Source organism: Elephas maximus, chromosome 23, assembly GCF_024166365.1.
Source record: "Elephas maximus indicus isolate mEleMax1 chromosome 23, mEleMax1 primary haplotype, whole genome shotgun sequence".
Taxonomy (NCBI): domain Eukaryota; kingdom Metazoa; phylum Chordata; class Mammalia; order Proboscidea; family Elephantidae; genus Elephas; species Elephas maximus.
The window spans coordinates 17,470,596-17,497,518 of NC_064841.1; the positions used below are offsets into that span (position 1 = coordinate 17,470,596).

General features: G+C 40.9%; 1 protein-coding gene across 3 annotated transcripts in view; it reads left to right on the plus strand.

Moving 5' to 3' along the window:
- Positions 1-346: 346 nt before the first annotated feature.
- The window catches only part of GK5 (glycerol kinase 5), an 84,930-nt gene continuing 58,353 nt past the window's right edge, over positions 347-26,923 (plus strand). For all 3 annotated transcript variants that reach the window (XM_049867242.1, XM_049867244.1, XM_049867243.1), the window contains exons 1-4: positions 347-604; positions 11,339-11,432; positions 13,987-14,062; positions 24,616-24,709. In XM_049867242.1, coding sequence (XP_049723199.1) covers positions 443-604; positions 11,339-11,432; positions 13,987-14,062; positions 24,616-24,709 — 426 coding nt within the window. In that variant the 5' untranslated portion in view covers positions 347-442. The remainder of the gene's footprint in view (positions 605-11,338; positions 11,433-13,986; positions 14,063-24,615; positions 24,710-26,923) is intronic.

The window sequence follows — 26,923 nt, forward strand, 5'->3', positions numbered from 1 at the left end:
AGTAACGCAGGCGCCAGCTCAGGCTGCTTGGGGTTACTCGGGAAATAACTAAAATGAAAGGTCAAAGTCAACGTTAACTGCTTGCGTTTTGTGAGGGAGCAGAGGCCAAGCCCGACTCCTCCCAAATACGACCTGGGAGCCACGCCGCTTCACCTCCACCCGCCCCACAAGGCGCCGCCGGCGCCGGTCTCGCAAGGATCCCTGCGCAGCCGTGACGTCACCGCGTCGGGGCGGGGCCACGGCCGGGGCCGGGGCGGGGCCGTCTCCGGATCAGGCGGAGGGGGCGGGACAGGGGCGTGTCGGGGGCGGGACGGGGGCGTGTCGGGGCCGGGGCGGGGCGTGTCGGGGGCGGTGGCCGACCGCTGAGGTGCGGGGCTTTACAGCGCGTTGGCCCGCTCGCTGGTTGGCGAGGCGGCAGCCGCGAGGAGCGTGCGGAGCCGGCATGGCTGGGCTGCCCGACGCCCCGGAGCAGGAGCGTCCAGAGCAGGGCGCGCCAGACCGGCTGCGCGCAGGCTTCGTGCTGGGGCTGGATGTGGGCAGCTCGGTGATCCGCTGTCACGTCTACGACCGGGAGGCGCGGATCCGCGGCTCCAGCGCGCAGAAGGTGACCGGGGAGCGGGCTTCGGGTCGCGAGGGGCGACTGGGCGGGTCTGCCTCCACCGGCCCTGCCGCGGCCACCTGCAGCACCGCGGGCCCTCGGCCCAGGGGCGCGGCCACACCGTTCGGATCCCCGCGCTCCCTGCCTGGGCCAGGCTGGACCTCTGCGCCCTTCGCGCCGGCTGAGGGCAGGAGGGGCCCCGCGTGGTTCCCGGGGCCGCACACTCGCTCCTTGTCACCTGGGCAGTCACCTGTCGGGCCTCACCTGGCTGGGACGGGGTTGACTCTCAGGACAGGGCAGGCTGCGCGGATCCAGCCAGAGCGTGGTTCGTGACTTGCTTGGTTTTCTCTGCACTTCCTTGTTAAAACCTCCATCCCCATCTCTATTTCCCTTTTCATTTCTTCCATCTTGATGGAACTTAAATGTATTGTCTGTTCCTCAGTTGTCATGACTAACTACTCACCAAAATGCTGGAGACTGATTCGGGCGTGGGTTAGAGGTAGCGAGCAAGTTTGAAGACTGTGCTGTCGTTTCATTTCTCCTTTCCATCTTTGAGAATTCATAGTGGCATCTGTTTCTGGTTTGAGAAACCTACCAAGTCATTGGCTTGTTATTAGTAAAGCCCTGAACTGTTAATAATATTGACCAGCAACCAACCCATTGGTGAATGATTCTTCTGTTCTCATTTGAATGAAGCCTTAATTTCTAACACAGTTGTCAGCACAGAGTTTTGTTTATTGGATACTCGTTGTTCTGACTTATGGTGACCCCATGGGACAGAGTAGAACTGCCCCATAGGGTTTTCTTGGGAAGAAGATCGCCACATCTTTTCGCGCAGGAGCCGCTGGGTGGATTCAAACCGCTGACCTTTAGGCTAACAGCAGATCGTTTAACCGTTTGTGTCAATAGGGCTCCTATTGGATAATAGTTGTTCTTATTTACTCTTCTTTCCAATACCAACATCTCTTTATGTTAGAAGAGTTAGGGTACACAGGAGCCATAGTTACACAGGTCATTCCCAGCACTGGACTCCTTGTTTTCTTGATGTCCCACCCTCTTCCCATCTGTGCTTCCAGCCAGGGTGCTAGTAGTGACTGCTTTGATCATTTGTTCTGAGTATACAGAAGGCTTCCACTCAGGTTTTGGGACCAGGACAGTAAGCTGGGGCTGCGGCAGCTCCCTGTCCCTTCTCTGGTGGCTGGCAGGCACACTGCCCACCTGGATTCCCTACACACCACCTTAGAAGACAGATGAAAGGCAGACACTGTGCTCCTTCTCTTTGTCTTAGTCTTTATCTCAAGCACAATGATATTTTCACTCCAGCCTCTCTCATAACTCATAACACAAAGTACTTCTGTTTTAAGCAGTGTTTTTGTTTTTTTGAAATATTTTGAACTAGAGGGAGAAAAAAAAAATTGAAGAAGCAGAGTTTCACAGTTGGGACCTAATTTGGGATGAATCATTAGTCTTTTAGAGATGAGGTACAAATTTCAAAGATGAATCAAGACCATCAGGAGTGGCAGCAAGCTAGTATGATTTGTTCAGACTCTAAGCTGGAAGGGTATCTGGGAAAAATAATGTGAGTAAATAGAAATACAAAAAGTCCCTGCCCTCAAATGATAAAGCGCTGTCTTAGACAAAGGAGTTTACAGCAGTGCTTCTGAACGTGTGGTTCCTGGGCTAATGGGTTGAGATAAATTAACAAAAATTAAGTGCTTAGAAACTTGCATAGCAGTTTGGCAGAGTAATTTTATGTCGGTTGTCTCTATCATAAAACATGGGATTTTATTTTGTATGTCTTTTTTTTTTCATTTTATTTTTCTAGAAACTTGTTTTAATTACATATCTTTAAAATAGTTGGTCCACAATGAATTAAAAAAAAAAGACCTGGTCCCCACTTCAGATAGCTGAGTTCCTTAGGGAAGAGGGTCTTATTGGTCGGCATTACTACTCAGCATCTGGTTTATTACCTCATAGGTGCTGAATAAATAATGACTCAATGACAGTTAAAGCATTAGAAATTCAGTTTGCCTCATGGGGCCCTGTGGATTAGGCACTGAACTTGATTGTGTTTCTTTTCTCAAGTGAAAAATCACAACTCTGCTACTGTTACGAAGGAAAAGAATATATAAGAGAAACCTAAAACCTCTTACTATAGAATTTGCTTGGTATTGCCAAATAAATGGCTTTAAGAAGAAAGGAGAAGAAAAGAAAAATAAAAAAGTGATCACCCTCAGGGGCAAGAACAAAATAGGCTTGTGGTTAAAATTGAAATCCCAGACATAGACTCTTACATTAGGGGGCTTGTGTTAGGCTTCTCAGAAGACTACAGTTTTATTTCTTGTGACATTCATTTTTTAGGTTTAACAGCAGAGATACATTTTTAGCTTTAAAAAATAATTTGTATTTTTTAATTTGTTTCTTCAAACTCTTAAATATTAGCGTTAAATACTAGAATAGTATTGCGTGTTAGAAATCCTATGAGTATTTGATATTTTTAATTTTAAAACATGAAGCGTGTTTATCATGTTTTCCCCAAGTGGAACGTGAAGCTACGTGAGAAACGGGTTGGACGAACAGACAGAGAGGACAGGGCAGTCTTCAGTACTGTGTGCCCTCTACATTCCTGGAAGACGAGCTATGTGGTCGTCTTTTGTTTTAACCAGCAACACGAATTTTCTTCTTAACTTCGATCATCGTCTTGATCTAATTGTGGTTTGACCTTCCTTCAGTAGAGAAACAGATTTCACTGTTGCGTGGTGTCTGGGGGTGGTGAGCTGGATTTGGTGGAGTAGGGGGAAGCGGCCCTGGAGAAGGGTGGGCACCATCTTTTTATGTGAGGACTGTTAGGGAGAACAAGAACCACCGGGTCCATAAACCATTCCCAGGCGCATTGGACTCACCGCTTTTCTTGGTGTCACTGTTAAGTCTGGAGGTTTGTAGTCCGAAGCTATAATATTCGCACAGAGTGTTTTTTGGGGGTGGGAAAGGGATATTACAGTAGTCTTGAAAAAAGTCTTGCATAGAAATGACAGAAATATCATTTGGTGGAAAGGGAATGGATTTCTGGAAATCTGTTTTTGATGAGCTTACTGAGAAATAATAGATTCTTCACATCATTGTGTGTCACCCTTCTGCTACCCACATTGTCACTGTTCCCTCAGAGCTCCTTTTTTATCCTCTTTATTTTGGCCGTTTCTTGCATGTTAGAGATTTTCCTTAAAATGGTGATCTTGGTTATCTGTTAATCTTTTCAGTACCGTGTCTATTCCAAGTACGCAGCTGTACCTGGTATTTGTAGGCACAGAACTCCTCTGATTCAGTGCCTTCATAGAATAAACCTCTTACCCACTGCCAGGTTCAAGGAGGGGCAGTGATCTGGCTGCAGGGACTAAAGGAAGAGAACTGGAGTCCTTATGAGGACTTTGAACCAGTGCTATGTTAGCTGCATTGGCCATCCCAGCCTTCAGAGGTACTTAGTGTCGCCAGGGTTCTAGCCTAGAAACTCTGCTCTCTGCTTATGGGTATTACTCTGACCACTTATTCATATGTTGATTCATTCATTCAACTTACATTTATGGAGTACCTAAGAAGGTCTGGTAGCACAATGGTTAAGCACTGGGTTACTAACTGAAAGGTCGGAGGTTCAAACCCACCAGCTATTCTGCTGGAGAAAAACCTGGTGACCTGTACCCGTAAGGATTTCAGCCTAGGAAGCCCTAGGGAGCAGTTCTACTCTGTCCTATAGGGTCGCTGTGAGTCGGCATCAAATTGATGGTGCACAACAAGCCAAAAGAATGAACAAATCATATTTAGAAGAAATATAAGCAGAATACTCCTTAGAAGCGAGGTTAGTGAGACTTCGCCCCACTTACTTTGGATACCTCATCAGGAAAGACCAATAGCTAGAAAAGGATATCATGTTTGTTAAAGGGAAGGGCCGACAAAAATGAGGGAACCCCTTAATGAGACGGATTGACACAATAGCCGCAGCGATGGACTCAAACATACCAAAGATCACGAGGACGGCACAGGACCGGGCAGGGTTTCTTTCTGTTATATATAAGGTTGCCATCGTTTTAGCCGGAAGCCGTAAGTTGTTATTTATTTATATTATACTTTAGGTGAAAGTTTACAGAGCAAATTAGTTTCTCATTAAACAGTTAATGCACAAATTGTTCTGCAACATTGGTTCCCAACCCCATGATGTGTCAACACTCTCCCCTTCCCCACCTCAGGCTCTCCGTTTCCATTCGTCCAGTTTTCTTGTCCCTTCCGGCCTTCTCGCCTTTGCCTTTGAGTTTGTGTGCCCATTTAGTCTCGTATACACAATTGAACTATGGTGCACGTTCCTCCCGTGTATTATTGCTTGCTTTATAGATCTTATCTATTTAATTTTTTTAAATTAAGATATAATAAAATTGGCTTTTTTCTGGTGTACAGTTCTGAGTTTTAGCACATATATAAACCCATTGCTGTTGATCAATTCTGACTTGTAGCAACTCCATAGGACAGAGCAGAACTGCCCCATGGGGTTTCCAAGGCTGTAAATCTTTATGAAGCAGACTGCCACATCTCTTTCCTGTCGAGAAGCTGGAACACATACATAAGATTAACCAAAAAAACTCGCTTGTGATACCCCTTTGTAGTTATACCCCCCCCCACATACCTAACCCTTGGTGACCGCTGATCTGTTCTCCCTGACCGTAGTTTTATTTTTTTCGAGAATGTCGTAATGGTTGAATCATAGAATACATAGTCTTTTGAGACTGGCTTCTTTCAGCATAATGCCTTTGAGATTTGTCCATGTTGCTGTGTTTATCAATAGTCTCTTCCTTTTTATTTTTTCTGAGTACCGTTGCATTACATGGATGTACCATGTTCATTCATGTGTTAAACTACATTTGAGCTGTTTCCAGTTTGGGGGGATTATGAATGAGTAGAACTGCTATTACCTTTCGTGTACAGGTTTTAATGTGAACGTCAGTTTTCGTTTCTCTAGGGTAAAACCTAAGAGTGGGATTGCTGGATCATATGATAAGCGACTGTTTAATTAAATAAGGAATTGCCAGACTTTTTCCAGAGTGGCTGTACCATTTTGCATTCCCACCGGCAATGTATAAGAGTTCCAATTGCAAATTATGATAATACGTACAATGGAATACTGTGCAACACTAAAGAACAATGATGAAAATTCAAAACATCTCACAGCCTGGGTGGATCTGGAGGGCATTATGCTGAGTGAAATAAGTCAATCACAAAAGGACAAATATTGTATGAGACCGCTATTATAAAAATGCAAGAAAAGGTTTATACACAGGAAAAAATAAACTTTGATTTGTTATGAGAGAGGGAAGGGGTGTGAAAGGGAAATCGCTAACTAGGTAGTAGACAGGTGTTAACTTCAGTGAAGGGAAGGACAAAATATAGGGGAAATCAGCACAACTAGACCAAGACAAAGTCATAGGAGCTTCTTAGACACATCCAGATACCTTGAGGGACCAAGTTACTGGGGGTGAGGGCTGGGGGCCATAGTCTCAGGGGACAACTAGGTCAGCTGGCATAACATAGTTTATAAATATTTTGCATCCTACTTTCATGAGTAGCATCCAGGGTCTTAAAAGCTGGCAAGAGGCCATCTAAGATACATACGTTGTTCCCATCCAGAGCAAAGGAGAATAAAAAAAAAACAAAGACACAAGGAAAATATTAATCCAGAGGACTAACAGACCAAATGACCCACAGCCTCCACCACCCTGAGCCCAAAAGAACTAGATGGTGCCAGGCTACCATCAGTGACCTCTCTGACAGGGATCATAGTGGATCATAGTAGAGGGCCCCAGACAGAGTGGGAGAAAAATGTAGTACACAATTCAGATTCACACACACATAAAAGATCAGATTTACTGGTCTGACAGAGACTGGAGGAATCACTGAGAGACTATAGCCCCTAGATACCCTGCTAACTCAGAAGTAAAGCCACTCCCAAAGTCCGCCTTTCAGCCAAAGATTAGACAGGCCTATAAAACAAACAATAACAGATGTGAGGAATGTGCTTCTTAGTTCAGTCTAGTTTAGGAGACCAAACAGGCAGCACCTGCCCAAAAGCAAAGATGAGAAGGCAGGAAGGGACAGGAAAACTGTATGAATGGACACAGGGAACCCAGGGTAGAAAGGAGGAGAGTGCTGACACATGGGGAGATTGCAACCAATGTCACAAAACAATTTGTGTATAAATTTTTGCATGAGAAACCAATTTGTGTATACTTTCACCTAAACAAACCAACCAAACCCATTGCCTTTGAGTCAGAATAGGCAAAAAAAAAAGTTCCAGTTTTCCCGCATCCTTGGTATCACTTGGTATTGTTAGTATTTTTTTTTTTTATTTATGCTTTCTAATGAAATATAGTAATTTGCATTTACCAAATTGCCATAGGGTCACTATGAGTCAGAATCGACTAGATGGCATCAGGTTTGTTTTTTTTTGTTTTGTTTTAATGGCTAATGATGTTGAATATCATCACGTACGTATGGCGCAGTGGTTAAAGAACCATGGACTGCTAACCAAAAGGTGGGTGGTTGGAAACCACCAGGGGCTCTGCGGGAGAAAGATGAGGCAGTCTGCTGCCATAGAGATTTACAGCCTTGGAAACCCTATGAGGTCGCTATGAGTTGGAATTGACTTTACGGCAGTGGGTGTGGTGTTTCATTTTGTTTTGTTTTTTTTGAGTGAGGGTGGTTGTATCTTCTTTGGTGAAGTGCCTGTTCAAGTCTTTTACCCATTTTTTAATTGGGTTTGTTTTCTTACTGTTGGGTTTTGTGATTTCTATTCTGGATACATGTTTTGTTGGGTGTGTGATTTGCAGACATTTTCTCCTAGCTGCAGCTTGTCTTTTTATTTTCTTTACGGTATCTTCTGTAGAGCAAATGTTTTTGATTTTGACAGAGTCTAATTTTATCAGTTTTTTTTGTTTTATGAATTGTACTTTTGGTGTCACGTCTGAGAACTCTTTGCATAACCACAAGTCACAAAGATTTTTTTCTTATGTTTTCTTTTAAACAATATTTTACATTTAGATATATGATTCATTCTGAGTTAATTTTTGTGTAAGCTATGAGGTTTTTTTTGGATATGGTTGTCCAGGTATTCCACCACCATTTGTTGAAAAGTCTTTTCTCCATTGAATTGCCTTTGTGTTTTGTCAAAAATCAGTTAGCCATATTTGGGTGGCTCTATGTCTGGACTCTCTATTCTGTTCCATTGATCCATTTGTCTATTTTTATGCTAATACCTGCTGCCGTTGAATTATTTCCGACTCATAGTGACCCTATAGGACAGAATAGAACTGCACTGTAGGGTTTCCAAGGATCGGCTAGTGGACTTTTTGGTTAGCAGCCATAGCTCTTAACCACGGCACCATCAGGGCTCCTTTATGCCAATAGTACACTATTTTGAGAATTGTAGCTTTATTGTTTTTCAATATTGTTTTGGCTATCCTAGTTCTTTGCCTTTTCATATAAATTTTAGAATCATCTGGAGTATCTCTACAAAAAAAAAAATCCTATTTGAATTTTGATGTAGAATCCTGGGATGACAGCTCTTTTCTTTTAGCATTTTAAAATTATTGAGCTACTTCTTTCTGGCCTTCATGGTTCTGATGGTAAATTCATAGTTATTCAAATCATTGACCCTGTACTGTGTGGTTTAAAGTCAGGAAAGGTGTGCATCAGGGTTGTATACTTTCATCATACCTATTCAATATGTACGCTGAGCAAATAATCCGAGAAGCTGAACTATATGAAGAAGAGCAGGGCATCAGGATTAGAGGAAGACTCATAAATAACCTGTGTTATGCAGATGACACAACCTTCCTTGCTGAAAGTGAAGAGGACTTGAAGTACTTACGATGAAGATCAAAGACCACAGCCTTCTGTATGGATTATACCTCAACATAAAGAAAAGAAAAATCATGACAACTGGACCAATGAGCAACATCGTGATAAACGGAGAAAAGATTGAAGTTGTCAAGGATTTCATTTTACTTGGGTCTCCAATCAGCGCCCAGGGAAGCAGCAGTCAAGAAATCAAAAGATGCATTGCATTGGGCAAATCTGCTGCAAAAAAACCTCTTTAAACTTTTGAAAAGCAAAGATGTCACCTTGAAGACTAAGGTGCACCTGACCCAGGCCGTGGTGGTTTTCAGTTGCTTCGTATGCATATGAAAGCTGGATGATGAGTAAGGAAGAATCAATGCCTTTGAATTGTGATGTTGGTGAAGAATATCGAATATTGAGCTGCCAGAAGAATGAACAAATCTGTCTTGGAAGAAGTACAACCAGAATGCTTCTGATGGCGAGACTATGTCTCACATACTTTGAACATGTTATCAGGAAGGATTAGTCCCTTGAGAAGGATATTGTGCTTGGTAAAGTAGAGGGTCAGTGAAAAAGAGGAAGACCCTCAAAGAGATGGATTGACACAGTGGCTGCAACGATGAGCCTGAGGCTAACAACGATTGTGAGGATGCCGCAGGACTGGGCAGTGTTTTATTCTATTGTACATAGGCTTGCTATGAGTTGGAACTGACTTGATGGCACCTAACAACAGCAATACATGTAATAAGGAGCCCTGGTGGCACAGTGGTTGAAGTGCTCAGCTGCTAACCAAAAGGTTGACAGTTCAAATGCACCAGCCTTTCTGAGGGAGAAAGATGTAGCAGTCTGCTTCTGTAAAGATTTACAGCCTTGGAAACCCTATGAGGCAGTTCTGCTCTGCCCTATGGGGTCTCTATGAGTCAGAATCAACTTGATGGTAGTGGGTTTTTTTTTTTGTTTTAGTTTTTGTTTATATATGTAATGCTTTCAATTTTTAGCATTTTCATTATGATATGTCTGTGTTTGGAATGCTTTGGATTTATACTATTTAGGGTTACAGGAAGTGGACAGCCAAATGGGACAACAGAAGCTCCAGATTTCTGGCCAGAGGGGAGATGAAAAAGTGGGGGGCTCAGGGAACAAAAAGTACCAGGGCGACCTCAGAGAAGGACCAACTTGAGAAAGCAACCCCACAAAGCTGCATATGAACTCCTAGGCTCTCCTCAAAAATGTACTTATGTGGATACAATCCTAAACAGTATACCAAAAATGTTAAGAACATAAATAAAGGATAGTCACTGACCAGGGTGGCACACACACAGGACAAATCTGAATAGCACTGCAAAATATCAAAAACAGAGCTGACACTGAAATCATATCCCACAGAACACTGGTAGGAATTTGTGGCCTGAGTCCAATTGCATCAATATTATTCATACAATTTACACAAGACCCGGTCTTAAAATGTACTATCAAAACGTCCAAAATACTATGGAAGTAACTGCTTAAAGGTACCGGGTTTCCCTTTTGGCTAATGAAAATGTATTAGGACTAGATAAGGGTAGTGGTTGCACAACTTTGGGAACTAAATGACACTGAGTTGCTCACTTGAAAATAGTTAATTTTATGTTATACAAACTTCAGCTCAATAAAAATAAACAAAAAATGTCCAGGATACAATCCAAAATTACAAGGTATATGAGGAACCAGAAAAATCACAACTCACATGGGAAAGTACAGTCAGTAGCTATCAATGCCAAGACGACCCAAATATCTAACAAAGATATTAAAGCAGCTATTATTAAAAAAGCTCCAAGAAGTAAGGGAAACAAATGGAAAGGCAGGTAGTCTTAGTAAAGAAATAGAAGACATAAAGAGGAACCAAACTGAAATTTTAGAATTAAAAAATACAATAATGAAAATTAAGATTTTGCTGGGTGGGCTTAATATCAGAATGAAGATGATGGGAAAAGTCAAAAAACTTAAAAATAGATCAATAGAAATTAACCTGAATGACAGGAAAATATTTTTAAAAATGAACAGAGCCTTGGGGACCTGTGTGACCATAGCAAAAGATGCTAATATTTGTGTAATCGAAGTCCAAGAAAAAGAGTTCAGTGTAGAAAAAAATACTTGAAGTAATAATGCTGTAAAACTTTCCAAGTTTAGTGAAACATTCAAAATCTATATAATCAAGAAGCTCAAAAAACCCTAAATAGTATAAACCCAAAGCATTCTAGACATGGACATATCATAATGAAAATGCTGAAAACAGAAGAAAGAAAAAAAAAATTGAAAGCATTACATATATAAACCAAAAAAAAAAAAAAAGACCCACGACCGTCAAGTTGACTCTGACTCATAGAGACCCCATAGGGCAGAGTAGAGCTGCCTCATAGGGTTTCCAAGGCTGTAAATCTTTACAGAAGCAGACCGCTACATCTTTCTCCCTCAGAGAGGCTGGTGCATTTGAACTGTCAACCTTTTGGTTAGCAGCTGAGCACTTCAACCACTGTGCCACCAGGGCTCCTTATTACATACACCGTTGTTGTTAGGTGCCATCGAGTCAGTTGCAACTTAAAACTGTCTTTAAAAACTACACACCTTCATTGTAGAAAACTTGGAAAATAAAGAAATGGAAGATAGCTAAAATCTTTGGTATGCTCGTGAACTAAAGGTAAATAACTATGGTTATTTTGTGTATAGTTCTTTTTTATTGCATCTATGTTTTTTTCTATTTTAACAGTAAAAAGTCATTAGGTAATAAATAGTATGTCGTTGATTATTTTAACCAGTCTTAAGACCCAGTTACTAACTGACTTGATCTAATATTGTTTTTACTAAATCTTTTCTTTTCATAAATAGGTAGAAAGTCTTTACCCTCAAACTGGCTGGGTTGAAATTGATCCTGATGTTCTCTGGGTTCAATTTGTTGCTGTAATAAAAGAAGCTGTCAAAGGTAATTGGATTTATAAAAATAAAAATAGTCCCTAAAGTATCTTTTGTTTGTTGTAGGAGTGTTCCTCAGGCTTCTGTACTATTTTATGGTTTTCCTAAGCTATAATTATATATCTAATATTTTATTGGAGCTACTGTTTCCTAGTATTTTTCAGGGGATATTTGTGGTTTATGGTGAACCAGTATGTCAAGGGTAGACAATAGCAACTGTGTCCTCTGGGTTAAGTTTTTTTTTTTTTTCCCAGCTACAATGTAAAGGCTCACCTTTCTTCATTCCAGGTTCTAGAAAGTTCTGACTTGATTTCCTGTTGTGTACAAAATACCAGAGGGCTGTAAACAAAGTTACAATGCACAATTCCAGCTCTCGTGAGTTTACAACTGAGTTATCTTCCTTGTAAAAGAAGTTTTTGCTTTGTTTTTGTCTATGTGGCGGTTGAAGTAAGATGCTCTCCTGACCACAGCCGTGGTCTAAAATTGTAGCTCTTTAAGGATATTTTCAAAGATGACTTGGTAAATGTAAATTGTAAAACAACTTCTACCTCATTTTTCTGGCTGACTTGCCTCTCCTTTTTATCTTTTTGTTTTGAAATATTTCAAAATCAATTTTTGCAGAGTTGCAAAAATAATACAGTGAAATAGATTCAAATGGGTTTTTGCAATGTTTACCATTCTCAACAAATTATTATTATTTTTTGGCTGAACCATATGAGAGTTATAGACCTTGTAACCCTTATCCCTAAATACTTCAGCTTTGTTTAGAAAGAAGAGTATTCTCCTACATAACACAATGCAACGATTATACTCAGGAAATTTAACATTAATACAATACTGTTTTCTAATATTCAGTCTTCAGTATTCTCTTCTTATCTTGATGTCATTGATAACTGATTTTTTTTCTAACCCAGGGTCAAATCAAAGAAGAGGCATTGCATTTAGCTGCCAGTCTGCTTAGTCTCCTTTAATCTAGAACATGTTCTTTAAAACATGGACAGTTTTCAAAAGTATAGGCCAGTTTAGCAGATTATCCCTGAATTTGAGCTTGTCATATTGCTTCTCATGATTAGACTGAGGTTAAATATTTTTGGAAGGAGTCCTGTGTACATAACGATGTCTCTTTGTCAGTGTTCAAATCAAAGTTGTCCGTAATTTGCCCAGTGGGATAAACTGCTTTTCAAAAGAATATCACAAAAAAATCACTCGAATTGCTGTAGTGTAAAAAAAAAAAAATTTATGGGGGAACATATTTATATTTGCATTCTAGCATCAGTTTGTGTGGAAAATAAGATCTTAGTAGCTTCAGTAATTATGCTACTTTCCCTGGGGATTTTCCTTTATTGCCATCAACCAGCTTCTAGTATTGTTGATTGTTGGTTAAATTAGGATCCAATCTCTTAGTATTATCAAGAATAAAATGCAGTCTGACTTATTTGGAGTAGCGATTGCTTGTTCTTTTCTCCCATTTCAAGTAAGAAGACTATTTTATTATCATTAGAATATAATCTTTTTTTTCCTTGAATAATAAAAGAACTACAAAATAATTTTATCAGTGCTTTACTAGCTCCAATTGTTTTATTAAAACGTTAAACCCAGATGTTTTTCTTGAAGATTATATTGAATGATTTCTTTTCCACATTGTAATATTGTGAAGAAATGTCACTGATTTTTTTTTCTAAATTTTATTTATTTTGTTGTCATTGAGAATATACAAAGCAAAACATACACCAATTCAACAGTTCTACATGTACAATTTAGTGACATTGATTATGTTCTTTGAGTTGTGCAACTATTCTCACCCTCCTTTTCCGGCTGGTCCTCTCTCATTAACAGGAACTCAGTTGCCCCTAAGATTCCTATCTAATCTTTCGAGTTGCTGTTGTCAATTTAATCCCATATAGGTAGTTCTTAAAAGACCGTAATGCTCAGAAAATAACAAATATTGGCAAGGATGTGGGGAAATTGGAACCCTTATCCATTGCTGGTGGGAATGCAAAATGGTACAGCTGGTGGGGAAAACAGTGTGGCAGTTCCTCAAAAAAACGAAAATAGAACTACTACCATAAAAAAAAAATATGACCCAGCAATTCCACTGCTAGGTATATACCCAAAAGACTTGAAAGCAGAGACTCAAACAGAGACTTATACACCAGTGTTAATTGTGGCACTATTCACAATAGCCAGAAGGTGGAAACAACCTAAACGCCTATTGACAACTGAATGGATAAACAAATTGTGGTACATACATACAATGGAATACTACTCAGCCAGTAGGACAAATGAAGTTTCGATACATACTACAGTATGGTTGGAGCTTGAAGACATTATGCTGAGTGAAATAAACCAATCACAAAATGACAAATATTGTATGAACTCACTTGCATAAAAAGACAAGAGAAGGTAAATGTAAAAAAAAAAAAAAGCTCAAGAAGACATTCTTTACTAGTTAAGGTAACTACTGCTTGGTTCTAAGAAGACTTCATGGGATATTTTTGGTTTAAAATTTAAAGATGATCTCAGTTGTCATTGAGTTTTAAATACACGTTTTATGTATCTTTTAGCTGCAAGAATAGAGATGAATCAAATTGTTGGCCTTGGCATTTCAACACAGAGAGCAACATTTATTACATGGAACAAGTAAGTGCATTGTGTGGTAAGCACCCTGTTGCTGGGTTTGTATCATCATGAGTACACTGGTGTGAAACCTGTTTGGTGAGTTTCACCTTTGAATGAACAGTTTTGCTTGTTAAGAGGGATGAAGATGAGCTTATTTTCTGGCTTATTAAAACATGCTATCTGCTTGTCATCCGGGCTTGACTTATTTAAAATAACAGTAATTAAAAGGCTGTTGCTCCTTTTTTTTGCAGTAAGTTAGCTTTTTCTAATAAGCTTGGATTGAAGGTGTAAAAAGTAGCTTATATCTAAAGGGAATCAGAGAAACTAGTGAATTATAGAAATACAATACTATGCTTTGTATTTTCAATTTACTCCAAATATTTAAGTGTCTATATCCTAAGGCATGTTAGATTAAAAACAATTATAATATCATAATAGCTATGTAGTGAACACCTGTGATATTCTAGGCACTGTTTTATGTTCTACTGTCCTTAAAACAAAGCTATTATTTAAATATTATGTCCATTTTTTACAGAGAAAGAAACTGAGGCTCAAAGAAATATGTAAATTGCTTAAGGCGCTGGGTACATAGAACCAAGATTCCAAATCACCTTTTTGACCCCAAAGTGTAGACTCTTTCCACTACCCTCTTATTGTCCTCAACATGTGTATCTTGCTTTCAAAAAAAATCTATAAGTTCTATCTTTGTTATAAAGCACTAGACTCCAAAGTATATCTTGAACTTGGGACAGTAGAGAAGAAAACTGGTGAGTAGAGGGGGTAGGGATGAATCTGAGAAATATAAGCAAGGTAAATTCACACAGACACAGACTTCGCCTTTAATTCAATATTAAGCAAGAAGAAACTTGAATTAACCAATATTTTTGGTGTTGATGTTTGGGAGGATATGATAGAAATTACAGAAAATATAAATATAAGAGGAGGAACAGGTTGGACAGTACTCTGTGTGTGTGTGTGTATCAGGAGGCGGGTTCTATCAATCAGAGTTCCCCAGAGAAACAGAACCAGTATGGGAGCTGGATATATATGTGTGTGTGTGTGTGCGTGCGCGCGCTTATACATATATATCTTAGTTATCTAGTATCGCTATAACAGAAATACCACAAGTAGATGGCTTTAACAAGCCAAAATTTATTTTCTCACGTTTAGGAGGCTAGACATCCTAATTCAGAGTGCTGGATCTAGGGAAAGACTTTCTGTCAGCTCTGGAGGAATGTCCTTGTCTCTGCAGTTTCTGCCCCTGATTCCTTGGAGATCTCCGTATGTCTTAGCATCTATCTTACCCCATCTCTTCTCTGCTTGCTTGTTTAATCTCTTTTATATCTCAAAAGAGATTGACTCAAGATACACCCTATAGTAATCCAGCCTTATTAACATAACAAAGACAGTCCATTCCCACATGCATAGAGGTTAGGATTTACAACACATATTTTGGGGGGACATAATTCAATCCATAACATTCCACCCTTTAAAACAAACAAACAAAAAAACCCCAGTGCCATCGTGTCGATTCCAACTCGTAGTGACCCTATAGGACAGAGTAGAACTGCCCCATAGAGCTTCCACGGAGCACCTGGCGGATTCGAACTGCCAACCCTTTGGTGAGCAGCCATAGCACTTAACCACTACGCCACCAGGGTTTCCTCCACCCTTTAGCCCCCCAAAATTCATGTCCTTGCCACATGTAAAACACATTCACCCTATCACATCATCCCAAGATTCTTAAATCAACTCCAAGTTCAAAATTTCATCTTCTGAATCATCTAAATCAAATATAGGTGAGACGTTAGGTATATTACATCCTGGGGCAAAATTACTCTTTTATCTGCAAACCTGTGAAACCTAGAATACAAGTTATCTATTTCTAAAGTACAGTGATGGGTCATTTCCATTACAAATGGGAGAAATTGGAGGAAAAGAAGGGTTAACAAGCTCCAAGCAAGTCCAGAAACCAGCAGAACAATTTACATTAGCTCTCAAGGCTTGAAAATAATCCTTTGTTCTCTGGGACCACCTGGGCAGTGGCCCTGCCTGCCAGACTCTGGATGTTAGCCCTGCCTTCTGGATTCTAGGTGGAAGTCCCTCAGCCTGGGCTTCAGCTCTGCCTTTCAGACCCACTGGAGTGCCAACTCTGCTCCCTCAGCTTTGGGCAGCCTCATTCTCCTAGTTCATCTGAGTGATGAAACTGTCCCCTTAGCCCTGGAAGGCCCTGTTCTTCTACCCCTTGGGGATGGCAGCCCCACTTTTCCAGCTTTGGGCAGTGGCGCCATCCCCCTGGCACACCATAATGGCAGTGCTACCCTCCGGAACCAAGTTGGTGAAGATTTGAAACCTAGAATACTGTGGCCCCACCCTTTGAAATCCAGGAGACCACAGCCCCACCCTTTGAAACCAAGAAGGCCCTGCTTCCTGTGCTTCTTCCAACAGTTCTGCTGATCTCCAAGCTGCTCCAGGACTCCTTTTCTTTTCTTGGAGCGCAACAGATATAGCTCCTTTGGCTTGTTTCCTGCCTATAGAATTCCAAGAGGCAGACAGCGTTTTTCCCTTGTGTTCTTTCTCTCTCCCCTTCAGTCTAAGCTGATGGGTTTTCTACTCTGGTAGTTGGTTAGATCCATCAGCCACAGGCTTAATATCTTTAACAAAAAATTGTGTAGTCACATCCTTAGTGAACATTCTAAGAAACCTGCCCTTAGTTTGTACAAAAGAATTTCCCAAATTGTTAAATTCTGGTTTCATTTTGCAAGGTTCATTTTTAAGTCCATCTCTTTCCTCTCACACTTTATTATAAGTGCCACGGAGAAACCACATGGCCCCTTTAAGATCTTGCTTAGAAATCTCATCAGCCAGATACCCAGGTTCATTACTTGTAAGTTTTACCTTCCGCCAAATATTTGAACATAATTCAGGCAAGCTCTTTGCCACTGCATGAAAAGCATTTCCCGTCCTCCATTGTCCAATTACATGTTCATCATTTTCTCCTAAAGCCTCACCAGAAGCACATTTAACATCCACATTTCTAGCAATATTCTGTTTCTGGCACCATATGTATTCTCTAAGACAATAGAGACTTTCTTTGTATCTGTGCTCACTTCTGTCAGAGCCCTTGCCAAAATTGCCTTTGACATCCATAATTCTACCAACAATCTCTTCAAAGAATCTAGGCTTTTACTGTTCTGCTTATGTGCATGTGTGTGTATTTGTGAGTCCTATTGGCGCCGTGATTAAATTGCTCGGCTGTTAACCAAAAGGTTGGCAGTTAGAAAGCACCAGGCACTCAATGGGAGAAAGATGTGACAGTCTGCTTCCATAAAGATTTACAGCCTTGGAAACCTTATGGGGCAGTTCTATATTACATATATATATGCATATAAAAATAGATATGTGTATATATATATGTGTGTGTATATATGACTTTCCAACACTTTAAAGAGGTCTTTTGCAGCTGATTTGCCCAATGCAATGGGTCTTTCGATTTCTTGACTGCTTCTTCCATGGGTGTTGATTGTGGATCCAAGTAAAATGAAATCCTTGACGACCTCAATCTTTTCTTAGTTTATCATGATGTTGATTATTGATCCAGTTGTGAAGATTTTTGTTTTCTTTATTTTGAGGTATAATCCATACTGAAGGCTGTGGTCTTTGATCTTCATCAGTAAATTCTTCAAGTCCTCTTCACTTTCAGCAAGCAAGATTGTGTCATCTGAATAACACAGGTTGTTAATGAATCTTTCTCCAATCTTGATTTCCTGTTCTTCTTCATATAGTCCAGCTTCTCGTATTATTTGTTCAGCATACAGATTGATTAGGCATGGTGGAAGGATACAATGCTGACGCACACCTTTCCTGACTTCAAACCACATGGTATTCCCTTGTTTTGTTCGAACGACTGCTTCTTGATCCATGTAGAGGTTCCTCATGAGCACAGTTAAGTGTTCTGGAATTCCCATTCTCCACAATGTTATCCATAATTTGTTATGATCCACACAGTCGAGTGCCTTAGCATAGTTAATAAAACACAGGTAAACATCTTTCTTGTATTCTCTGCTTTCAGCCAGGATCCATCTGACATCAGCAAATGATATCCCTGACATCCTCTTCTAAATCCAGCTTGAATTTCTGGTAGCTCTCTGTTGATATACTGCTGCAGCTGCTTTTAAATGATCTTCAGCAAAATTTTGCTTGCATGTGATATTAATGTTATTGTTGAATAATTTCTGCACTGGGTTGGATCACCTTTCTTGGGAATAGGCATAAATATGGATCTCTTCTGGTTGGTTGGCCAGGTAGCTGTCTTTCAGATTTCTTGGCATAGATGAGTGCGCACTTCCAGTGCTGCATCTGTTTGTTGAAACATCTCAGTTGGTATTCTGTCAATTCCTGGAGCCTTGCCTTTCTCCAGTGCCTTCAGCGCAGCTTGGACTTCTTTCTTCAGTACCATCGGTTCCTAATTGTGTGTTAACTCTTGAAATGGCTGAATTTGATCAATTCTTTTTGGTATAGTGACTCTGTGTAAAGACCTCTTTAAAGTGTTGAAAAGCAAAGGTGTCACCTTGAGGACTAAGGTGCACTTGACCCAAGCCATGGTGTTTTCAGCTGCTTCATATGCATGCAAAAGCTGGACAATGCATAAGGAAGACCGAAGAAGAGTTGACACCTTTGAATTGTGGTGTTGGTGAAGAATGTTGAATTTACCATGGACTGCCAGAAGAATGAACAAATCTGTCTTGGAAGAAGTACAACCAGAATGCTCCTTAGAGGCAAGGATGGTGAGACTGTGTCTTACATACTTTGGACGTGTTGTCAGGAGGGATCAGTCCCTGGAGAAGGACATCATGCTTGGTAAAGCAGAGGGTCTGCGAAAAAGAGGAAGACCCTCAACAAGATGGATTGACACAGTGGCTGCAACAATGGGCTTAAGCATAGCAACAATTGTGAGGATGGCACAGGACTAGGCAGTGTTTCATTCTGTTGTGCGTGGGGTCGCTATGAGTCAAAACCAACTCAATAGCACCTAACAACAACAACAACATATATGACTAATTTTAAATAATTGACTCATGCAGTGTGGAGGCTGGCAAGTCTGAAATATTAGGGCAGACTGGCAGGCTTGATATTGCAGACTTGAGTCAGAAATCTATAAAGCAGGCCTGCAGACTGGAACCTCAGACAGAATTGCTGTTACAGTTTTGAGACAGAATTCCTTTTTGCCCAGGAAACCTTGGTTTTTGCTCTTAAGGCTTTTAGCTGATTGGATGAGGACTGCCTACAATATCAAAGTTAATATAGAAAATAGCTATATCTTGCCTATCGTTTGACCAAACAGTGGTACAATAGCCTAGCCAAACTGATACGTAATTAACTACCAAAGAGGTAGGAGGCATGAAGTTTTTGTTTTGGGCATGTTAGAACATCAGTGTAGTCTACACTGAGGCATGGTTTGTCTCCTCTAGAAGAGACAGCTACCTGTCCAGAGGAGATGCTGCACAGAGTATTATCATATAGAGTACCTGTCTACAGGAGATAATGCTTAGAGCGTAATGCAGCTCACACTGAAGCATCCATCTGCAGACACCCCTCTCTGCCCATGCCCTACCCCCCAGTCCCCTTGGACCGATCAGCAGGTCTTAAATAGGTAATATATTTGTCAGATGAAGGAATTAATAAAGTCATCTGAGTAGATCAGGGTTTCTAAAGAATAGTGCTGTTGATACTTGGGCAGGATAATTGTTTGTTTTAGGGGGCTATCCTGGGCATTGTAGGATGTTTAGCAGCATCCCTGGCCTGTACCCACTAGATATCAGTAGCATTTTCTCAGTTGCGACAACCGAAAATGTCTCCGAACATTGCCAAATGTCTCCGTGGGGTCAAAATCACCCCGAGTTGAGAACCACTGGTATAGATGAAGCCTAGAGAAGTGTGTGTATACTATGGAGATAAGAGAAGAAAGCTGAGGATTGAACTCTGAGGGTTTTTTTCTCCAAACTTTAAAGGGAATGAAGGAAGAACAAGCTGACAAAGGTGGCCAAGGCCAATCTGGGAAGTGGGTGATATGGAAGTGGAAGCCGGAGAGTGTTCCTACAAAAGGAATTGATTGGAAGTGTCACATTTGGTTGGATTTGGAGATTAGGCCATTGTCCACAGAGATTGCTTTTGTCGGGATCTGACTACCATATCAATCGTCACCAAAGAAACAAAACTAGTTGCTGTCAAGTTGACTGCAGTCATGATGACCCCATGTGTATCAGAATAGGACTGTGCCCCATAGGGTTTTCAATGGCTCATTTTTGTAAGTTGATCGCCAGGCCTTTCTCCCAGGGCATCTCTGGGTAGACTCGAACCTCCAACCTTCCAGTTAGCATCCACGTGCATTAACTATTTGTACCACTCAGGGACTCCTCACTCATCACAGGACGGTCAGTTATTAGGATGCAGAGTTTTTGTGGGGCATGAGGACCATACCTCCCATTTCGGTGAAGTAGGAGAGTCAGATTTCAAAACAGTTCAGACTCTTACTGGTGATGGTGTTGTCATAAGGGAAGGATATGATTTCTCCTGAAAACAATTACACCCTGTCCTCTCTTACTGACATTGTTAGATTCCAAAGACCAAGTGGTTATGTGAAATGGCATTTTGCAAAAATGGAGGATGGCCACATCAGATCACAAAATGGACGATGACTACATTATTACATAAAACTGCCAAAGTACATATCATTACATAACTACCAAACCACTGAGAGTCATGGCCCAGCCAAGTAGACGTATAACCTAAATCCTCACAGCCAGCGTTACTCTCACCTTGCAACCTGGAATTTGTTACTGCCAGACATACATTGTTGATGTGCAAATTAGTCATAGAGTAGATTTTTTACTATTGTCATAAATGCAAAATGTCCGATAAAAAGATAGTGAGGAGAAGGTGTAATTGTGAGTTTAATTTCTTGGCTGTTCTTTTTTCTGTTTTTGGAATGACTGTATTCTTTCATGCATTTTGGGACCTCTCTTTGCTTGTAGAAACTGAGATACCAGATATTTTCTGAAAAAATATACAAGTCTTCATGTTGCTTCTTTTACTTTAAAATAATGGAGGCTTATTCGGCTCACTGAGCCCCAGTGAGCCTCTGTGGTGTGAGGCTGGCAGATTCTACAAGCTCCCCAACAAACAGCCAAGACACAACGCGGAAGCAGGCATAGCTCTGAGCCAGCAGGAAGTCCTTCTTGCTCATTTTTGAGTGAAAGAGAGAGACAGACCAGACCCTGTGGAGCAATCTGTTTGTTCCAGTCCCAGCCAGCACCTCCTCTTCCCAGCTCCTTGGTTTTTCCTCCTGGGTCCGTGGTACATTTCTGTCATCACGGCCATAGGAGCGTTATTTCTCTGACAGTTGGCTGTCAGGAGGTCTAAAACTTTGAACTTTCTTTTTGTAATTGGCCTTTCCTCCCCTCCCCCCTCAGTTTTTATGAACTCTTTTCAGTCCTTGAGTTTTCTTCATGTTCTTAGGTTTAATTTTTTTTAGCCTGTTTTCCAAAATCACTCTAAATGATATTACCTCCAGTTTGGTTGTTTTAAAGTCTTTTTGGTTCTAAAAAAAATCATGAGCTGTTTTGTTTCTTCAGTCACTATGTCTCTCAGGAAGGCTTCTGCCAACTAACCTCTGCTCAGGGCGTGCGCCAATTAGCAACATAAATAAACTATGAGTCACAAGTAAGGGATTCACTCAGTAACTGTTTGAGGGCTTGTGGGGAGTGAGGCACCGCACTGGATGCTGAACTGAATATAAAGACATAACGGTACTAGCCCACAAGGAATTTACAGTCTCATAATACAAGTATATAAATTACTCTCTTTTCCCACAGCACCGAATATATCTTTTATTGTACCATGGTGCTTACTAATTTATGACATAAAACACATTAATAGCCTCAAGGATGGGATAAAGTGTTAGAGGGCTTCAGCACAATTCATTTACAGCATTGCCCCTACCCCACATCTCCTTTTATTGATGACAGAGATAGAGTAAACTTGAATCAATGCTAAGTGAATATTGGAATGTAGGCTACTACTACGAGGTCAATATTCTCAATTGCCTTTTACCATGTTATGACTTAATGGTGCCACTTTCATCTTGTGATCTTCTCCCCCTCTTTGTTCTTCAGCCATACTAGTCTTTCAGTTCTTCTAACAGGTCATGCTTGTTTCTGCTTGAGGGCCTTTGAGCAGACGGTACATCTTGTCCATATTCACCCTCCTTGTTAATTCCTACTCAACCTTCAAAACTTGGTTCCAGTGGCATTTCTTAAAGAAGTCTTCCTGACCCCAGATTAGGCAGGGGCTTCCCATTATATACCCTCATGGCTCCTCGTATTTCTCTTTCATAGAGCTTGTTCCTATTGTAATTAAGTAATTAATTGTTTGCTTATTTGACTTCCCTGGTACAGGTTTATTTATAAGGGCAAATATGCCATGTCTCTGTGTTCACAGCTGTGTCTCCAGCTCCTGGCACCAATTTCTTTATAAATCTTTGCTGAATCAGTGATTGAAAATCAGATTTTTCAATATATAGATGCTGTTTACAGAAAGTGGAAACCATGGTGGCGTAGTGGTTAAGAGCTAAGTCTGCTCACCAGAAGGTCAGCAGTTTGAATTCACCAGGTGCTCCTTGGAAGTTCTGTGGGGCAGGTCTACTCTGTCCTGTAGGGTCACTATGAGTCAGAATCGACTCGACAGTCACGGGTTTGGTTTTCGTTTTATTATAGGAAGTTTCCAAAGAAGTATATGTTATTAGATTTCATTTATGTCAAACAATCTGGTAGTCCTTGCTGATAGAGCAGTATTTCTTCATTTGCCAAATACCTGCTTAGTGTCTGGGCTGGCTGGTTAGAATCTGAATGTGAATAGGCTGTGTCCTCAGGAAGATCACAGTCTGGATGTGTACTTAGATAGTTAGGGTGAAGCGTGATAGGCCTCTGCCCTGTGATTTATACCTGGTGGTGAGAGGGCTAGAGAAAGGAGACTGGCTGGACCAGAAGGGGGATTTGGGGAAGATTTCACAGGGCTCTTGAGCCAAGTCTTGAAGGATGAATAGGACTTTGCTAAGTGGGAAGAACAAATCACTGGCAAAGGCCAGGGGATGTAAGAGCATGGTGTTCCTGAAGCATTGAGAGTACTTTGAAATTCAAGGGTGAAATAAGGAAGGCATAGAGCCTAAGTACTCAGAAGACAGTAACCACGGTAGTGAATGTGGTTTTTGTGAGTGACTGGTAATCTAAATTGCATTCAAATTGCATTTGGCTGAGGCCATGGGGGAAACCCTGGTGGCATAGTGGTTAAGCGCTGTGACTGCTAACCAAGGGCGAGCCATTCGAATCTGCCAGGCGCTCCTTGGAAACTCTATGGAACAGTTCTACTCTGTCCTATGGGGTCGCTATGAGTCAGAATCGACTCGACGGCACTGGGTGGGTTGGGAGGCCACGGGAGGTCAAGAGGAAACATTGGGGAGGGATTAGCTTGACTGGTGGGGGACATCCTGGATCAAGAGAGATGTTGTTGGTTCTGTTTCAAAGATAGGAAAAGTTAAGTATGTTTGGAGAAGAGGAAGGAAGGAATATTAGATGAAATTAGGTGATGAAAGAAATGAGAAGGTATGGATACAGAGAGTACAGCCTTGAACTTGGAGAGGAAGAGCTTTTCCTGTGAACCGAGGGAGATGCAGGATGGCCATAGGTGTAGCTAGTAGAGGAGTGGGGTGTTGAGGAAGGTCATTCCCTATGCTGTTACCTCCTTTAAGAAATAAGAGGCCAGAGGTGACCTAGGGCTTGAGAAGCCTGGTGAAGCTTTGGGTTTGCCATTGTGGGATATGGAGAGGGAACTTATGAGGCACAAGAAGATGGCTTTTATCTTTTTAAATGACCTTGAGAATGCAGGCAAGGTTGCCTTCCATAGATATGGATTGGTACCAATTCACAGGCTAGATGACTTTCCTCCAGCCCCTCTCATTGGCCCTGGCATTGAGGGTGGGGAGAGTAGAGAGTTAGATTGATCCAGGGGTAGGTGCTTAAATGGGTGGATACCAAACCAAAACCCATAGCCGTCAAGTCAATTCTGAGTCCTAGCGACCGTATAGGACAGAGTAGAACTGCCCCATAGAGTTTCCAAGGCTGTAATCTTCACGGAAGCAGACTGCTACATCTTTCTCCTGCAGAGCGGCTAGTGGGTTTGAACCACTGACTTTTCGGTTAGCAGCCAAGTACTTTAACCACCGCACCACCAGGGCTCCTTAAAAAGGTGTCTAGTTAGGTTGAATGTCGAGGGGTAGATAGTATGAAGGCAGTTAAAGTAGTTAAAGGGATAGCTCTTGGCCTCCAGGAAAGTAAGTAAGCCTAGGAGGGGTTGGTAGGAAGAAATCAGGAAGTTTGAGGGATTAAAGGGAGCAGTCAGGTGGACAGGCAGCTTATTTGAAATTACACTTTGGCCTGACATTTTGTTTTCCCTTGTGGCAGATCATGATATTATATAGTTTCTGATTATTCTCAAAATACTATTTCCATCTTTCTTAGGAAAACGGGAAATCATTTTCACAACTTCATAAGTTGGCAAGACCTAAGAGCTGCTGACCTCGTAAAATCGTGGAATAGTTCTCTTATAATTAAGGTAATCTTTTGCTTATCTTCTGTGATTTGGGTATTATTGTTTTTCCTGTAAATGTCTCTTAACCATACCTTAATTGTATACTTTTCTACCTATATTGCTTTAGGACATTAAGAAGAAAATACTCACACACACACACACACTCCCTACACCAATGAAATTGAATAATACTCACCTAAAAGAATTTGTGGTAGACCCAAGCACTTAACAACCACACCTTGGAAAGTCCTAAAGAGCCTTGGAGGAGGGCCAGAATGTCACCTGATAGTGAAAGTTCGTGCCTCTGACCTTGAGAAATAGGAAAGATGCAGACCAGATAGGATGAAAGGTCTAACTTTCATCATCTTTTGTTATGAAAACAACCAAATTTTATTGAAGCAAGCTATAAAAATTACACTTCCCAAGTAGAATTTATACATTTAGGGGTGAAAGTGAAGAAGAAAATATTAAAATTTATGTGGTCTACCCATAAGTCATACGAACACTTAATTCAGGCACCCTAACCTAATTCAAAATTAATAAAATCTCAATTATTGAGATTATCATGTGTGGAAAACCCTATTATTTCTGTGAAAAAAGAATTTGTAAAAAAAAGGGGTTGCATGAATCAGGCTTAAAATAGTTAAGGACAAGTTCTGATAAATATGCCTTTATAATGCCATTCTCAGAAACTTTAAAAATAATCAGGAAAGAGCTCAATGTCATCATTTTAACAAATTGGGATTTTCATTTCCATGAGTTTATCAACTCTGTTCATCTCTTTGGCTTATCCCTTGGTCCTGAAATAATTGTAATTCTAATGTAGGTATATACGTACATTTTTGTTTTCTACCTTGTTCATTTAACATGCAAAAATTTACTGTATTTTAATAAAATGTAGAATTGTGTTTTTAGTGGGTACAGAATATACTATAGAATTTACTTGCCATCATTCATAAAACTGATATTTTAAAATTTTTGTTACATGCTATGATGAATAACTTTTATTTTTATAACTGTTCTTCCCATCTATAAAGTGAGAACACTCTGCTTCATAGGGCTGTTGGGAGATTGAAATGAGACACCGTATGTAATCCTGTTAGAATTAGATGTGACTGCAGTTAACAGAGACCTGACTCTGTTGGTTCAGGCACGTAGAAATTTCTTTGCTCCTCTCAAGATGCAGACTGGGCCACCTGGTAGCTCTGTGAAGTCCTCAGGAGCCCAGGCTTCTTCCAGCTCACCATTCCTAGGTTGTGACTTTTGTCCTCATGGCCTGTTGTTAGGTGCCATTGAGTCGGTTCTGACTCATCGTGACCCTACGTACAACAGAACGGAACACTGCCTGGTCTTGTGCCATCCTCACAGTCGTTGCTATGTTTGAGCCCATCGTTGCAGCCACTGTGTCAGTCCATCTCATTGAGGGGCTTCTTCTTTATCGCTGACCCTCTGCTTTACCAAGCATGATGTCCTTTTCCAGGGACTGGTCCCACCTAATAACATGTCTAAAGCACTTGAGATTCACAATCAACACCCACGTGGATGCAGCAGTCAAGAAATCAAATGAAGAATTGCATTGGGCAAATCAGCTGCAAAAGACCTCCTTAAAGTACTTAAAAAGCAGAGATGTCACCTTGAGGACTAAAATGTGCCTGACCCAAGCCATGATATTTGCAGTCATCTTGTATGCATGCGAAAGCTGGGCAATGAATGAGGAAGACCAAAGAAGAATCGATTCATTTGAATTATGGTGTTGACAAAGGATATTGAATATATCATGGACTGCCTCACGGCCTTGATGACTCCAGACAGGTTCCCAGGACAGAACAAATGAGGAATGAGACACTCTCAGCCTTTTAAGATGTCCTGGAGCTGCCTTGCACATACTTCTGCTTGCATCTCAATGAGCAATACCTGGTCCCATGGCCACACTGAAAGAACCCTGCGGTGGCACATTAGTTAAGCACTTGATTACTTGGCTGCTAATCGAAAGGTTGGTAGTAGAAATCCATCAGCAGCTTTGTATGAGAAAAGACCTGGTGATCTGCTCCCATAAATATTACAGCCTAGAAAATGCTCTGTCATATAGGGTCACTAGGAGTCGAAATTGACTCAATGGCACACAACAACAACAATATGGCCACACTAAATGCAAAGGAGGCTGGGAAATGTAGTTTTGTATCTGGCAACAGTGTGTACCCAGTTAAAAATTAGGGTTCTCCTATTTAAAAAAAAAAA